At 35.7% G+C, this 17,024-nt stretch overlaps 5 protein-coding genes across 5 annotated transcripts in view; 1 reads left to right on the plus strand and 4 right to left on the minus strand.

Moving 5' to 3' along the window:
* Window positions 1–1,050, minus strand: part of LOC148059901 (synaptotagmin-2-like) — a 54,877-nt gene extending 53,827 nt beyond the window's left edge. The window contains exon 1 of the mRNA XM_087782207.1: window positions 954–1,050. The gene's annotated coding sequence lies outside the window, so the exon portion shown is untranslated. The remainder of the gene's footprint in view (window positions 1–953) is intronic.
* On the minus strand, window positions 605–2,875 carry oard1 (O-acyl-ADP-ribose deacylase 1). Its single transcript, XM_087782214.1, has 6 exons — window positions 2,848–2,875; window positions 2,731–2,777; window positions 2,464–2,632; window positions 1,580–1,638; window positions 954–1,066; window positions 605–829 (listed from the first exon to the last, which is right to left on the minus strand). The coding sequence occupies exons 2-6, from the start codon at window positions 2,755–2,757 to the stop codon at window positions 691–693; spliced, it is 507 nt and encodes a 168-aa protein (XP_087638340.1). The 5' UTR covers window positions 2,758–2,777; window positions 2,848–2,875; the 3' UTR covers window positions 605–690.
* Window positions 2,876–3,712: 837 nt separating this feature from the next.
* On the minus strand, window positions 3,713–4,805 carry guca1b (guanylate cyclase activator 1B). Its single transcript, XM_087782212.1, has 4 exons — window positions 4,584–4,805; window positions 4,375–4,524; window positions 4,192–4,306; window positions 3,713–3,875 (listed from the first exon to the last, which is right to left on the minus strand). The coding sequence occupies exons 1-4, from the start codon at window positions 4,785–4,787 to the stop codon at window positions 3,751–3,753; spliced, it is 594 nt and encodes a 197-aa protein (XP_087638338.1). The 5' UTR covers window positions 4,788–4,805; the 3' UTR covers window positions 3,713–3,750.
* Window positions 4,806–6,206: 1,401 nt separating this feature from the next.
* LOC148059904 (serine/threonine-protein phosphatase 4 regulatory subunit 2-like) lies at window positions 6,207–10,439 on the minus strand. The gene is made up of 9 exons (XM_087782167.1): window positions 10,351–10,439; window positions 9,878–9,959; window positions 9,413–9,583; window positions 9,075–9,168; window positions 8,963–9,000; window positions 8,827–8,883; window positions 8,604–8,750; window positions 6,869–7,095; window positions 6,207–6,757 (listed from the first exon to the last, which is right to left on the minus strand). The coding sequence occupies exons 1-9, from the start codon at window positions 10,382–10,384 to the stop codon at window positions 6,621–6,623; spliced, it is 987 nt and encodes a 328-aa protein (XP_087638293.1). The 5' UTR covers window positions 10,385–10,439; the 3' UTR covers window positions 6,207–6,620.
* Window positions 10,440–10,958: 519 nt separating this feature from the next.
* On the plus strand, window positions 10,959–15,679 carry eif4e3 (eukaryotic translation initiation factor 4E family member 3). Its single transcript, XM_087782067.1, has 7 exons — window positions 10,959–11,406; window positions 12,003–12,075; window positions 13,390–13,484; window positions 13,554–13,614; window positions 13,675–13,741; window positions 13,811–13,966; window positions 14,038–15,679. Exons 1-7 carry the CDS (start codon window positions 11,270–11,272, stop codon window positions 14,082–14,084), a joined length of 636 nt encoding a protein of 211 aa, XP_087638193.1. The 5' UTR covers window positions 10,959–11,269; the 3' UTR covers window positions 14,085–15,679.
* The last annotated feature ends 1,345 nt before the right edge of the window (window positions 15,680–17,024 follow it).

Consider the following 17,024-nt stretch of genomic DNA (forward strand, 5'->3'; position numbering starts at 1 on the left):
CCCCTTTGCAACTTGACACCGTTTCTCCTCCCGAGCCATCATCGACGTGAAATGCAAGTATGTGCGCTTATAATTAACTTTAATAGGAGCAGACTTTATGTATCTGTAAAGCTCATGCTGGCCACATAATTTTGTTTGATCGGCTGAACGTTCTTTGAGTACAGATGTTTCATTATAGCTTAAATTGTTTGACTGTAGTGGAAGATTCTATGATGGTACTTGTATGATGTATATAATGTAAACATGAGTTTGATTCAAAGTGTAAATTGTATTAAAAAAAAAAACTTGTTTACTGAAACTAAGAGTAAAGATGGAAATATATACTGTAAATCAAATAATGGACAGAGATGGCCTCAAGTTTATATGATTACTAATGTGATTATCTTTTAATTTCTCCATTTAATTAAACAAAATTACATTTTAATTCGTTTTTCTAACTCTTCCACTCCCTCCAACTTCTGTGTTGCACTTGCATTATTGATTTTATCTTATAACGTTGGTATTTATGATTTTTTTTTTTCATCTTTTAATGTGTACTGAATGTTCCCCAAATGAGAAAAGAAACATGATTCTATCGATACATCTACTGCATTGAAACAACAACTTGAAAAGCAAATCTTTTATTTGTACTAATAAGCAGGTGCATGTGTGCAGCGGTTACAAAGCCAGTTTAAACACATTTTTGTGAAATCATTTGTTCTTCGTCGCCATGGTTTCTGATTTTGCTGGCAGACTGTAGACAGTGATGCTGATACCTGTCTTTCCAAATATTTCTTCTAGCATTTCTTCGACCGTTTCCCACTTCAATCGATCTAGCCCGCAGCCAATGCTGTCAACATGAAGATAACACTTAAATATACTAGTCAAAAAATGAGCTAACATATAAAAACTGGGAGCTCTTTCTGTCTTTTTCATTTCAGCAGATTTTTTTTAGTAATAGAACATTAACAAACCGGGGCATGGATATCCGGGTCACTCCATTGGTCTCGCAGTGTGACTTCATGTCTTCCAAACTGTTTCTCAGGGTTTCATAGGTTGGTTTTTGATTGTATCTCTTCTTTGTGATCTAAAGTTGTTGACAGTTGAAAAAAAAAAGCTTTATTACAATCACTTAGCATGGCAGGTTGCCTTAAAATGTTATTATTATAATTATAACTTACACACAGAATGTTCTCATGACGCGCATCACATGACATTAGGTAAAGGTCAGCACACAGTAACATTAATAATTCATAAAGAAATTAACAAAGATGAAATGATAAAGCAAATATTAAGTTCAATGAAATAGAAAAGAATGAAGAAAGAGGCAGAGATAATAAAAACAGTTCTTTCTGCTCCCTTTATTTATTATTGTTTAAAAAAAATCTATTAATGTACTTGTATGATGTATACAGAACCAAATGTATATGAATCATGACTCAAAATGTTAATACTGTAGATCAATGTAAAGGAAAAGAAGGAATTTAAATATTACACTATTTACATAGGACAATTCACACACAGATCAAGAGTGCTGCTAAAAGGATGTAAAAGGGTTATGTCACATACATTTTATACACACACATTTTAATGGTTTTACCAGATAGTAGATGAATCGCCCAGATCGGTTTAGTACAGCACACTGGCCCACTGACTTGTCTGTTTGGGCAACAAAGAAAAACATCTAAACGTTATTTGACATTTCAACAGCCGAGACTTAAAACTTGACAGTTATTAATATTATCTGCTGTTCCAGTTTCTTTCAGGATCAACTTTAAAATTCTGGTTCTTACTTTCAGATCTATTCATGGTTAGGCTCCTCCTTACATCACTGATCTGATCCAGCCTTACACCCCAGCTCGGGCTCTGAGGTCTGTGGATCAGAATCTACTGATGGTTCCAAGCACACGGTTCAGGACCAGAGGAGAGAAATCCTTCCAGGCTGTTGCTCCTAAGCTTTGGAAGGATCTTCCTCTCTCTTTGCGCTTGATGGAGTCTACTTTCTCTATTAAGAAACATATTTTTTATTTGTGAATTTCCTTGATTTTCTGGAACTCCTGTTGTGTTCTCAGTTTTATCTTGATCTTTAAAGTATATACTTTATTGAATATTGTTCTGATTGTTTAAGCGCTTTGTGACCCTGGTCTGGAAAAGCGCTATACAAATAAAAATGACTTACTTACTTACTTCCTTCACTGAAGGCATACAGCCTGTTGTTGCTTAGTATTTTTTTAATAATTATTGCAGCAGCTGTAAGTTTGAGTTGAATTTGCGACTAAACTACTATTATTATCACCATCATTTCTTTGTAGTTTTGCACCTGTTACTATGACTACTGCAATGTTAAACATTAGTTTCTGTCACTTTGTCTTGTCCATAGTAACAGCTTCTAGACTAGGAATTGTTATTTAATATCAGGTTTTTCTCGAGCTTAGCTAAATACAGATTCAAAAAGGCAACATTTCACTTCACACCAGAACTCACTCTGTAGCTTGAGTTCTTCCAATCCTGCGAACTTCTTCTTGAACATGACAGCGATCCCTGCTCCCATCCGACAGTCCTCGCTGACGCAGTGAGCCAGGGCTTCCTCCCGGGGACAGGAGAACAGATCCCCGCTGACATGGCTCAGCCTCCCGCCGTCTGCTCCTCCAGGCTGCGTCACAGGAGTAACAATAACAAGTAGGTAAGTAAGTAAGTCATTTAAAGTGTCGACAAACAACTGAAATATAGACGTGTTGAAAATCACGTTACCCGACTTGAGTCTTCGCCAGACGCCATTTCCCCGCAGAGCTGAGTCCCTTCGTAAAGACGCTTGTATTAAGACTTCTTCTGTATATAAAAGAATGTAGGATTTGCTTGAAAACTTACTTCTTCCGCTTAAAGTCGGTGAGCGAGATTTGAGAGGTCTATCTTCTCGCGAGATTACGGTTCTCTACTCAAACGTGAATAAAAAGGCTCAGTTTGATTTCCAAATCTCTTTTTGATACGTTTTGATTCATCCTAAATCAACCAAACGATATTTGACATATCTATGAATAAATAAATGTTTAAATACATAAATGTGTGAATACATTATAAAGAATGTCAAAATAATAATAAAAAAAAAACACTTCTGATTTAATTAAAAACGCTTCCTTTTCTTGAGGTGTATTTATACTAATTTTACTGGTTTATTATTATGTAATTTATTGTCATTCATAAAGCTGTACCTTAATAGCTGGCAGTTTAATGCCAGTATTATATTCATGGACAAAAGACCCTCATTATGTCCCCCCACCTCGATTTTCTGGAACTCCTGTGTTGTTCTCAGTTTTATCTTGACCTTTAAAGTATATATTTTATTGAGTATTGTTTTGATTGTTTAACAATTTGTGACCCTGGTCTGGAAAGGGCTATATAAATAAAAATAAAAAAACTAATTTCCACTAGTTAACAGATGTATTTTTTTAGTACACTTGACTGAAACGAACATCTTTCAAAAGACTACATTTTAGACATTAATAATCAACTGAATAGAAATTATATAAATTACTTATTCTGTGTTGAGCGATCCCAAGCCCTGGATCCTGTTCATATCCAACAAACTTCAATCAATAAAACAAATTTAATGTATGAATGCCTTTAATTACAGAAAAATAAGTTAGGCTAATAAACATTTTTAATTTTTCATTATTGTGAGTGGTTGAACATGTCTGGTATCGTTCAAAACATTAACTCACATCGAAATTCACAGAGGAAGTTTGTTGTGTCAAGATTTATTGATATTCAACACTAGTGGTGGGAGCTGTTCCTCCGCTCACTCATCCAGTCCCCCGGGTTGACATCCATCTGCAGCATCTTCATCACCCATTTGTCACGCCGAGCGCCATCGATGAACTCATCCAAGGACAACTCCCCTGTGAGGAGGAGCAAACTTATATCTGTCTCTTTCTACGCATGCATGCGCACGTTTTTCTAAACACAGGTTTTTCTCTAAAGTCATATTAGCATTTGACTACCACATGTCAAGAAGCAATTACGCCAATTTCAAGTTTAAAATACATCAATTTGGGAAAACTATATATCGACATCTTGTGAGGGAGAAACCAGCTCCTGTAGTCCTGTTGATTTTGTTAGATGCATTATTGATGGACTTAATGTGATGCACTTTATTGTTTTATCAGTAGGTCACTCGTTGAAAATAATGCAAGGTATTCACTTCTTCTTACTCACCGTCTCCATTTTCATCAACCAGCTCAAAAATCCGGTCCACCACTTGGTCCGGGGTCAACAGTATGCACTCCTCATCCAGCTGTCCATGACATGCCTTCTTTAATCGATAAATAGACTGAGAACGACAAGATAGAAAGATTTCAAAACCTCTCGAGAAGATCATCAAGAGAAGTGTGAAATCACCTCAACAATCTCGAGAAGCTCCGTCTTATCAATACATCCGCTTCCATCTTTATCGTACATCTTGAAGGTCCATTTAAGTTTGTGCTCCAGTTTTCCTCTCAGGACGAGGTTCAACGCAGCAACATACTCCAGAAAATCAATGGTGTTGTCCTGCAAACATCAGAAGAACTTCAAAATAAAACCTCTTCAGCAGCTGAGATGGTACTTACGCCATTCCTGTCAAAGGCCCGAAACATGTTTTCGATGTAGTCGGCCGCCGCCTTGTTCTCAGTGACGCCAAAGAAACTCTTGAATTCGTGCATGAAGAGAGTTCCACTCGGACACTCCACCACAAACTTCTTGTACCATTCTTGCAGTTCTGCTGCATCAATCTCCTTGTCTGGATCCCCTTCTTCACTCAGACGCTGACCCATCTCGGAAGCGTTTCAACTCACTCCATTACAAAAGACGACAACCTGAGATGAACCTTCTATGATTTTACAGCAGTAGATTTTCCACTACGCAGCCACAGCTATCATGCCTGCCATCCTGGCAAATCCCGCCTGACCACACTCATGAGATCCCCAGGCTGTTTTGGAACACATGATTAGGGTGAAGATAAGCTCTTGTCAAAATCAATTATTTCATCATGAGAGGATAGACCTGTTATATCAGCCTCACAAGATTAATTCTGGATTACAAGTGGAACATTTATTCAGGGTTCAAAACAAAAACATCAATCAAATATAAAACATTGAACATTTCAAATGTTGAAACTTTTGTTTCTGGATCAACCATTTATGACATAAATGAGGGGTAAATTTCTTTTTTATATTTATATTATCCAATAATTTAAAAATACAGCGACTTGATTGAGTGCTTTTACATCATCACATGATCGATGTGCGCTGCATGATTGGCTAAATCTACCATCAAGTAACCCAGTACTATTTTGGCGTTTTCTGCCGGCACTATTATACCAACATTTTTTTTATTGAATTTAAAAGTTAACGAAAAAAACAATATTGAATTTAGACTTGGTTCATTTAGAATAAGAATACCAAATTCAATTTTTGTGAATTTTAAAAAAGATTAATAATTATTGAAGGGAAAAAAATAACAACCTTTCAATCTCTATATAAATTATTGAATTTAATCATTCAAAAGAATTTGGAGAAAAAAAAACATTCTCGGTAAATAAATAAAAAAGGAGTCAAAGTTTTAACATTTGAAAAGTTAAATTTTAACTATTTATATCCTGATGGCACTGATACACTTCTAGTAAAATTACAATTTAAAAAAATAAACATTTCTACAGTATACCTTTTCACCTTCTACTTCTTTTTAAAAGGTTGGGACAGCAGCCAGAACAAAGAGGCCCGTACTCTCCAGCATGTCCTGGGTCTGCCCCAAGGTCTCCTCCCAATTGGACATGCCACATTTATTCATCAAAATATATTCTGAAAATGCTTCGTTCTAGTTTTCTTAAGATAACACTTTTTTTTACATGGAGCACGTCCCTAATATCCACTGACGTGAGATAGATTATTAATCCACCCTGAGGAGGGTGTAAGAAAAAGGTCAAGTGCTGATGATTCATATGACACAGTTTCCATCCAACTGAGAATCAATATTAATGACACATTGGGTTATTTAGTACAATTTGTTGGATATATAAAGTGAAAAAAAGCATCACTACATCTCAAGAATTATTTTTTACAATTGGATTACAGGTTGGAATCATTGTCATACAGATATACTGTGGTTTTGATTGTATCAAGGAGGGAGATCAATATATTTTGTTACCGTGTAAAAAAGCTTTAACCAAAATTGTTGTTTTTTTGTAGCAGAGATTTGTCAATAGAAAAAATGATTTATTCTTTTACATTTACAGATCAAATTCCTGTGTTTTAAAGGTCTCAATAATATAAAACTTTTTCTTTAGCATGTTAAAATTCAAGCAATCAAAAATATAAAAAACAAACGTTTAGTATATTAAATAACTTTGAGTAGGATAAAGATATAAAATCATTCTGAAAGTTAAACAGGTGAAAGTGGCTACTCCATTACTTCGAATCCATCAATCAAAGTGTTTCTAGAGAAAGAAACCTGAAGAAAATCCTGATTCAGGAAGTCTGCATGTCCATATCACGTCCCTTTTAGTTGAATCCAAGTTGATCCAGCGTGTCAACCACTCTCACTTAAAGCAGCAGCGCCCTCTTTCGACACAACAAAGGAATTTCCTGAAGACGGGACGAGATTGTCTTTCAGAGGCTAACTGTGTCTTGCTTTTCTGAACTTTTGCCCTTTTCTGAAGGTGCAGACTCCACCGCATCTTTAACACTTTGGTGCAGAGTGGCATTGGAATCCTCGTCCGATGGATGCACAGTGGTTTCTGTGTTATCTGTGAAGATGATTATGTTGTTTTCGCGATTAAAACTCATTCAGATTTGACTTACAGTTTAGTAATTAAGTGATCAAACAAGTTGTTGATAAAAGTGCAAGACAGAATTACCTTCCATCTCTTGAACACATGACTTTTTCGAAGAATCCGAAGATGCTGATGACGCATCAGACTGGTTGCAGAAAGACAAATGCATTTCAGCATTTTTGGAAACGTCAGAATGCTTTTCATCAATCTTCACTCGCTTATTTTCACTGGGTTGTGAATCACATCCCTCCTCTTCGTGTCGTTTATTCTTCATCCTTTTATTCAGAAGGATTTGACTCAGTGTTGAACCACTGTGGAGAATATTGAACATTTGTTACCATTCAAAATGAAGGCTATGGACGTCTAAAGAGAGAGGGACTGTAAAGCTCCAACACAAAATGGGGTTTTCCCTTTAGATTTGATCTGACCCGACATGCATCGACTAAAAAAACAAGCTGTCTTTGACACATTGTGCACACACTAGAGACTCTTTGACCCAAGATTGACCTCTGCAAATATCTGTTCATAATCCTTAGAGGGTTTTTTGAAAGCTCCCCCCCTTCCTTTTTACAAAAAAAGGAATTTCGGGGAAAAAAATGAACACCCATTTTCTTCTCATTGTGTCATTATTATTATTATTCATTAAACTGGTGTCAAGATTATTAATATGCTCTGCACATGTTGCATTGAATATTTCTCCATCATTTCAATCAAGTAATACAGTGCAATTGGTCAAACTGAACCTAAAGATATTGACAAAACACATTCAGTAGAAAGAATAAAAGAACATCGAGTTAACATAATGGCTCCCTTGGTGCTTCGTTGTTTTCCATTTTGTTGTTTTTTCATTCTTTCGATCTGGCTGTATTATCTCGATTCCTTCTTCTATTCTGTACAGACACCAGAAAAATTCCCATGTTGCGTTTACAACCCTGGCAATAAAAGTTTCTGATACTGAAATAATAATAAACATAGACACCACTAGTATAGTCTACATCGAGGGTCCCCAACTTTCTTGCATCATGGACAAGTTTTAATGGCTGCATTATATTCATGGAACAAGCTTCAGATTAAGCTTTACAAATACTTGTTTGCAGGTTGAATTTTCAGGCAAACTTTCCTGAAACAAGTGCATTGATGTGAAGAGTCACAGGCTAATGTTACTGAACAACAACCGTTTCCTTCAACTGAGGAAAATCTCTAAACTCAGCTATTCATGGTCAGACTCCTCCTTACATCAGTGATCTGATCCAACCTTACAGCCCAGCTCGAGCTCTGAGGTCTGTGGATCAGAATCTACTGATGGTTCCTAAACACGCTTCCAGACAAGAGAAGAGAAATCCTTACAGGCTGTTGCTCCTAAGCTTTGGAACTCTTCCTTTTTTAACGGTTGCCAAGCAATGAAATTTCATTGCCACTTTCACAGCTGTGTTTTCAGTGCAATGACAATAAAATAAAGTCTAAAGTCTAAAGTCTCTAAAGTCTATCTCTGCGTTTGATGGAGTCTACTGACTCCTTCAAGAAACAACTTAAGACATTCTTATTTGTGCAAGCTTTTTCCTGATTTCCTGTGTTTGTCTCCATGTTGTCTTGGCTATTAACAGTTTTTCAAATCTGTTTGTATTTATAACCGTGTATTGCTTTTGATTGTACAAGCGCTTTGTGACCCTGGTCTAGAAAGGCGCTTTGCAAATAACTGTTACCCACTTACAGTTACATTTACAAATCCTTCACAGACTGGGGGTTTGGGACCACTGGTCTAAATCAGACAAACAAGTACCAATCAATCTAAGTAGGAATGGAATGACCTTTACTTTACCTGCTATAATCTTGATCGGCCAAAACCTCATCCCCGTGCTCAATGTCTTTGTACACTGAACGATCAGGCAGCCCATTGATAGACTTTGAAAGTGATATTGGAGTCCTTTTCGGCAGTTTCAACACACTCTGCAAGTCCATATTCCGGCTGTGGAAAGAGATTTGTATACATTTCAAAATACTCAACACAAATTTAGAACTGGAAAGTTTAATTTAAGACTTACTTGTACGCATAAAAGGGTGTATTGCCTGGTAATAAAACTCCTTTGGTTGTGCTTAAACTTGATGAGAGTAGAAGAATCAGTTCAGAAGACAAAGTAATCATCACCAGCCTAATGTTAAAAAAAGTAATTCACTTACTCCATTGTGGGACAGACACAACTCACTACTGTAACATTCTGCAGTGAGAAAAAACAACAAAGAAGTCAATGAGATTCTTCACAATTTTACATTGAGAAAAAAAAGTTCACACCTTCTCAATACCCCTAAGAAACTTGTCTGTTTCCGTGTAGTGTCGCCTGGGGTCAGTGAGCAGTTCACATAGACGCTGAATAGTGAAAGGTATTCTGGAAGTGAAGGCAAAACACAATTCAGACTTTTTTTAAAGTTTAAAGTAGTAATTAGTACTTTTTAGTAAAAAAAAAAAAGTATTTTTTAATTTATATTTTTTTAAATGATGTTATCATAAAAGTAGTCCATCGATTATCTGTCTGTTCTGCTGTTAAGTGTGTTTAATCCTGTAAACGTTTTTTTATTCAAGCCATGAATGTATAACCTTCAAATTATCCTTTATCTCTCCATAACACTCACCCATCAAAGCCATCCACCATGTTCAATATCCTTTTCTTCATTTCCTCAAATGAAACATGTTCCATGTTGGGATTATGTTGGACTCTCTGTTCAGGTGATGATGCGTGGAAATCCTCCATCACTTCCTCTAATTTAAACATGAAGTATGTCTTGAAGTGTAACCAGGAGATCCTGAAAGATATTAGCAAAAGATGAGGACAAAATCAAAACATAGGATTACGTTTTATTATGCTTCATTTACTTGTGTTACTAATATTTTATCTCATTTATTTATATATGCATTTATGAACAAACATAGACGTGTTTTTATCTGATTTTATTAATGTTTTAATTTGATAAAACTGATGTTTAGCTGCTTAATGTGTAATTTATGTTGATTGTTGTTTGTTGACGTTTGTTTTGCGTAGAGAAGATCGTTGGAAACATCATCCAAAAAGTGGCTTCAGGTGTAGAAACACAATTTACATGGTTTGTCCCGTCTTGGCAACATGAAGAATAAATTGCTCCAGCATTGGACATTTCTCTTTTTTGGTTTTCTTCTGAAATTCTGGAGGAGAGAAACAAGAGGACAGAAATCAAACAGGCACGTTTAAAAATGGATTAAGGTACAAACTAAAATGATGAAGCACACCAACTTTATTGGACATATCATTCCTGACAACTGCATCAAGACATAACGGTCGACCTGAGCGTTTCTAGCGACGATGAGTAATCCACGAGGGATTTCTAATATTGCACGTGTATAAATAACTTGTGACGTGTAATTCACACAGGTCTGGCAATCGTCGAGATCAGAATGTTCTCATGTCGTCGCCTTGTTTATTAGCTGCTCAGTGTTGCCACTGTCGACGAGGATAGTAATCCGAGTACATTGATGTAAACAGTAAGGGGAATACTAGCCTACATAGCAGCAAAAACCAAATTAGAATTAAACTTACCTTGCAATTTCTGCAACAACGCGTCGACATCCATTGCTGACTTCAGTTAGCAGTAGCTTGTCTTGTAGGCATTACAAATCCTCCAGCGCGCATGCGTCACTCTGCTCTCATCACTCTGGTCCAGAAAGCTTTATGGTAACAGCAGTATTAATGAATTTATTTATGCTCAACTCTGATTCTTTAAAAGGCAATTTTGTTATTACTATTTCACAATATTCTGTATGACGGCAGATATATGGATGGTCAAATACTAGTTGTTGTTTTTTTTACATCCAAAACTTTACTTTTATCTTTCACATGTATTGATACAAGTAGAATAGAAGTGTAACAGAATACACAAATAAAGCCACATTGTCAAAAGAAAATAGACACAAAAGAAAATAGACACAATTTAATGGTAGCATAATATAATATACATCGTATTTTATGGTGTTTAGTTTAATAAAGCAGTGCATGTGTTTTCTCATTAAAAATCTGAATACGTGTTTGAAAAGTAATTTGATGTTTAATCTTAATTATTAATACAAATAATATAGAATAATGCTTTCTTAAAAAATAGGGGGGGCTTGTTTTGATGTACACTGCGCATGCGCAGAGTACGTATTGCGGAAGCCGTCTTTTCGTCTAGCTCGGATAAACAAAGCGTCTCATTCCATTAGCGGCTTCAGTTTAACATCCATTGAACTAAGCGTTGTTCGCCACTTTTTCTTTTCATTTCATCGTTAAATTAGCTGAATTGAAAAACTTAAATGGTTCAGAAGAGCTGTTAACTCAGAACGGCCTCGTCGATCTTGTTTTGGGTTTTTTTTCGGTGGAGCGTCACGTCAGTTAGTGGATCTAAATCGAGACGTTTCGATTTATATCGACAAAGGAAAGAGCATTAAGTCGATCGTCGCCACACAGGGCAACAGCAGTCTCGATGGCTGCCACTATGCAGTTGAACACGTCTAGCTCGGGTCTTCTCGACCACACTCTTCACATGGAAGATTTTGTAAACATGGCAGGTGATGAAGACTCGCTCCCTTTACATTCTCCCTGGACATTCTGGCTGGACAGGTGAGCCTGTGTTACTTTATTCGTATATAAAAACGGCGACATTAAAAATCAAAGTTATAAATCCGTGATACTTGCTATTTGTAATATATTGTCATTTGATGTATTGTTATTATATTTAATCATTCATGTAACTTCAACAACCAAACTTATTTTAATAATATGTTCGAGTTGTTTTTCACTTGACCTATATAAAAACAATGATTTAACTTGTGCAAATAAGTCAACCATAAACTTATGTGGTACTTGTGGTGAGCTCAGGGCGTTTAAAAATAATACTGTTGAGTCATTGAACGAAACTAAACGACTCTCTAGTTTCATTTTTTTCTTAAAACAAAACAAAAATGACTCCATACAACAATATCAGAATCTATCATTACACAAGTCTCATCATCCACTCACTGCATGGGCTTGTTTAAATGAGGTCAGTGTTGTTTACTGGCTTGTTTGTCATCTGATCACCACCCCTATGCCGGCTGCTCAGAGGTCAACCAGCTCAAACCTGTCTGAGACGCGCTGCACTGAAAGAAAACACGTTCACTTTCGGATTGAAAGAAAAAGGAAGCTGGTTTCTCACGTCATTAATCTGTTCCTGCCAGATCCCTCCCCGGAACCACAGCAGCAGAGTGCGAGTCAAACCTGAAGAAGATCTACACGGTGGAAAGTGTCCAGGCAAGATACTTGAAACACAAACATTTAAATCACTACTCAGAACCCACATGTTTAAAAATGCAGAATTGTTTTTTGTCCTTTTTTTGTGTGTCCTAAAAAGGGCTCTAAAATATGATCTATTCTAGATAGATAGATAGATAGATATATTATAATATTCATGTGTACATTTATCTGCTGGGCCACATTCATGTATTTAGACATGTCTGACCTGCAACATTTTCGAGAAACACCAGCTGAATAGTTAAAAAGACTGAAACAGTTTATCAATAGTCAATATTGTCATATGATGCAACTGACATCTGTACATTTTAAATTCTTATCCAATAGCAGACATGTGACAAAATATAGATGCACTGATATATTGTTTTTCCCATGATACTTAATCGATATTCAACAGCACTGAAATAATTCCACAAATCTTATTTTATGTTTCACATTTCAATAGCGTGTCAATAAAATAATTATTTTCTTTTTTTTAATTAACATGCAAGTACTTGGACAATAATATATACATATTCTTGTTCCTACAGTATGACAATGTATCGAATGTATCGTATCATGATCAGTATCTTATCGCTAGATTCTTGCCATGACACACCCCTGACCGCTAGTTGGTTGTCAAATCAAGTAGAAATTGGAAACAAGAGTGGACAAAAGCTGGAATTTTCTCGTTAGTAACACTTCTTCCTGCCCACTGCTGTGATGATGTATAACACAAACATGTAGTGTTTAGTTTCTGTTTTTAACTCCCTCCCCTCACATATGTAGTGTTTCACTTGTGTTCTACCACTGTTTATTGTTGTTTTTGTATTTATATATATTATTTATACACCACAATTGTATTTATTACCCTTGTAATGCATGTACTCTATGTTAGTTATTTTTTGAGAACTTTCTGCGGGAAGATTAAAAGGAAATATCAATTAATATCAATTGTTCAATTAAAAATGTCTATATAGATGACTATGTTTATCATTCTATTTATCATATATTCATGATTACTCTTGACTCAATCACTTTTATAGAGCCAGGATTGTTTTCTTAATCCCTTAATATGAAGATCAAAACTCAAACACACACGATCAATGTCATCCATAATACATTACCTGAGGGATCAATAAAGTTTTACCTTACCTTATTAATCTATATGAATGTGATGCATTTCATTTATTTCTCCTGAATACTTATCAGCCATTTTTATCTTTCTATCTTGGTGGTTACACAATCATCTTGTGAGTCTTTAAATATTTTTTTATATCTCATCATCATCTTTTAAAATACTAAAATGTCTCCTCTTTATTCACAATGTTTTAGAACTTTTGGAGAGTTTACAACAACATCCCCGATGTCTCCAGCCTGCCTCTGAGATGTAGCTACCATCTTATGAGAGGGGAAAGAAAACCTCTCTGGTGAGTCGCATACAAATCACAGATAAAAAGAATCAACATTTATATATTTGACCTTTTCATTCCATACAGGGAAGAGGAAAGCAATGCTAAAGGAGGGGTTTGGAAAATGAAAGTACCCAAAGAGTGCACTGTAAGTTCTACTGGGTTGTATTACATGCGATTTGTGTTTAATAAACTGTTTCATTCATAGCCAGCAGTATGGAAAGAGTTGCTTCTGGCTACCATTGGGGAGCAGTTCAGTGATTATTGTGCAGCAGGTAAACATTTTAGCAACTGAAGTTTATCATTAAAAAGCAAGTCTGGTACAAATAATTTTCCATCTTCAGATGATGAAGTTGTCGGTGTGAGTGTCAGCATGAGAGACAGAGAAGATGTTGTGCAGGTCTGGAATGGAAACGCCTCTCGGTCCACTGAATCAAAAGTCACAGCAAGGATCATCGAGCTCCTTCCAGAGGTTTCCTTCAAAGCTGTCTTTTACAAGCGTAAGTATGGCAGCGACTGGCTGGCAAAATGACTTGAAAGTAAAGTAACGTTACGATGTTGTATCTTTCAGCACACAAGGAACACCACGCCTTCGAGGGCAGACGATCAAGACATTAGCGATTCATATTTTCTGGGTGATATATTTTAAGCAGTTTTTTGTAGTGGAGCAGATCAGCACTATGTAATTGTGTCATCTCATCATAGTTTTTGTATCATTTTATTGGAGTTGTTAACCTAAAATAAGTTTACATTAGTGGTTTGTATTTTAACCAAATAGAAGTAAAAATTAATCAGGGTTTTTAAGGGAAAAATAAATTAAATAAATATTTAATTTAATGGATTAATAGTCTTCTGGAAAAAGAGCACTTTGAAACTCAAGCTTTTGACGAAATCTGGTCAAAATACAAATGTCTCTAGCATATTGGCAACCTCCAACCTCTGATCTATAAAGTATTTGTGACCCTGGTCTGGAAAAGTGCTCTACAAATAAAAATGACTTACTTACTTACTTACATTATTAGAAGAATTCCAAAAACCCAAAGGTGAAAGTAAAAGCATTTTCAAATATGAATTACATTATGACTAAAATTGTGGCAAACAAAAATAATTAAAGTCACAAACGCAGTAGGAAAAATGCCTTGATTCCTCAATATCTTCTGACAAATGGTTGATTCAACAGTGTTGACTGTATATGTTTTGATTGAGAGTTTTCTTCGAAAAAAATGTTTATGTTACTACCAAATTGTCGTGATGTTGGATCAACTATTGCTGAATGCAGCAGTAGACTTTACTAGATTCTCCTCAGTGTCCAGTTTGTCAATTGTTTTCCCTTATTTCCATTATACATGATCAAGATGCCTGAATCACAAAACATACAACTGTAGTTTGCTTAATTTCCATTTGAGCAATTAATTGCACATTTTGTAACGTACTTTTAAGTTGAAAACCATTTTATCGATTGAATCCTTGGCGCACTGAGTCGTATGCAATAATTTCCATGTCGTAGAATCCAGTGTTGTGCTTGTTGTGTCACTTTTTCAAACCAAGCACTTTCCTCTTTGTATATTACCTTCAGCTTTTCCCTTTAGAACTGTAAAGTTAGTGACCAAAATGTTTCGCGTCACTTTTGGAGGGTTTTCTTCTTTGCCCCGAGGTTGAAGGTGTTGAGAAATGTAAATAGTTGTCTACTATTTTAATAAGATATGTATGTGTACTATAAGATTGCCTTATTGTTCAAAAGCAACTTTCAACATGGGGGCCGGTTAAACTTACTAACTGTACTTGGAATATAATTTTGTCAAAATTAATTAATAATAATTTGTTTCTGCAGATAACGTTCGAACATGTCAAGTCACATGATTGAGTTAATATTTCAGCCACTGAACTAAAAATCAATAAATCCACCGATGTACAAATATCACTTTGCCCTTGCACAAAACAATGTTGAAAAATGCTCCAGAGAACTGTATTAGATTCTAGTATTGTTTGAAGCCCCTTGTTCCTTGGACTTCTTCTGTAAAAGATAAGATCACTATTCTTTTGCACAAATAAATAAAACCACCAACAGGAGATTTTAGAACTGTGTCAATTATTGTAGATCTATGATGGTGCCTTGTGTTTACCAGCAATCTAGAATGTTATACATTTTCTGCATGTTGCAAATGTTGTTTATATGTTCATCCTGTGTTGAGAATAAAAAGTATAAAACGACATCATTCATATGCATTTCCTTTTTCCTTTACCATCACTGGACTGGAGTGAGAGGAACCACTTGCAGCTGAACACCTCAAAGACCAAGTAGCTGGTCTTGGACTTTGGAAGGTCCAGGACTAAGCCACGTCCAGTGTCCATCAGAGGTGACGAGTTGGAGATAGTTCACAACTATAAGTACCTCGCTGTGTGGCTGGACAGTAAACTGGACTGGTCCTGCAACACAGACCATGTATATAAGAAAGTTCAGAGTAGACTGTACTTTCTGAGGAGGCTCCGATCATTTAACATCCGCAAGAAGCTCCTCTGCATGTTCTACCAGTCTGTGGTGGCCAGTGTCCTGTTCTATGCTGTGGTGTGTTGGGGTGGGAATGTGTCAAGAGGAGTGTCAACAGGTTGATCAGGAGGGCTGGCTCTGTGGTTGACATGAAGTTGGACTCACTGGTGAGGAGATCACTGGACAAACTAGTGTCCATCATGGATGATGACAGTCATCCTCTGAACACTGTCATCAGTGAGCAGAGAAGCAGATGGAGCATGAATGCTCCTTCCCAGGTGCAACACTAATAGACTCAGGGACTCATTCATTCCTTGTGCTATTAGGCTGTTTAATTCTAAGTTTGGGGGCAGGAGTGGTGATAAAAGATGATTCTATTCTATGTCAATTTTTGTATCCTTTGTCTTTGTTACTTTTCTTTGATCTATGTTCTTTTTGTTGCTTTGTGCTGGAAAAACAATATCCCCAAGGAGATCTCCAGAGGGATCTATAAAGATCTATCTATCTATCTATCTATCTATCTATCTATCTATCTATCTATCTCAACTGTGAATTTGGGGGATCAAATAACTCACAATTATGGCCTCTATAAAACACAACTAAAACGTGCAATTTTTCAGCTATATCATTCCACTCAAACCTAATGTTAAAAGTTCCTTAAATAAATTGTTACCATGATTGTAAAATAACTAGTGATTTTGGAGTTTTGTTTTGTAATTTTACTTTACACCCAGCCGTCTTTAGGAAGCAAAAAACTTTAAAAAAAACCTTTTTATCCAAGATAATAATAATAAGATATTACACTATTAGAAGAAAAACACAATTTTGTTATTTATAAATGTTAACAAAAATGTTATTCTTAATTTAAAATGGAGAAGAATGATAAGAAACGGACTATTTTTCACAAAAATATAAAATAGAACTGTAGCGTTAGAGATTTAAAAAAAATCTGCACTAATATACAGTATTTATGGGTTTTTTTAATGGAGAGAAAATGTTTACTACAGTGATAAAAATATCAAGTTTTATCTTTTTTTCATTAGAAAAGTGAATGACTATATTCGTACCAG

This window comes from Callionymus lyra, chromosome 19, assembly GCF_982586985.1.
Source record: "Callionymus lyra chromosome 19, fCalLyr1.hap1.1, whole genome shotgun sequence".
Lineage (NCBI taxonomy): Eukaryota > Metazoa > Chordata > Actinopteri > Syngnathiformes > Callionymidae > Callionymus > Callionymus lyra.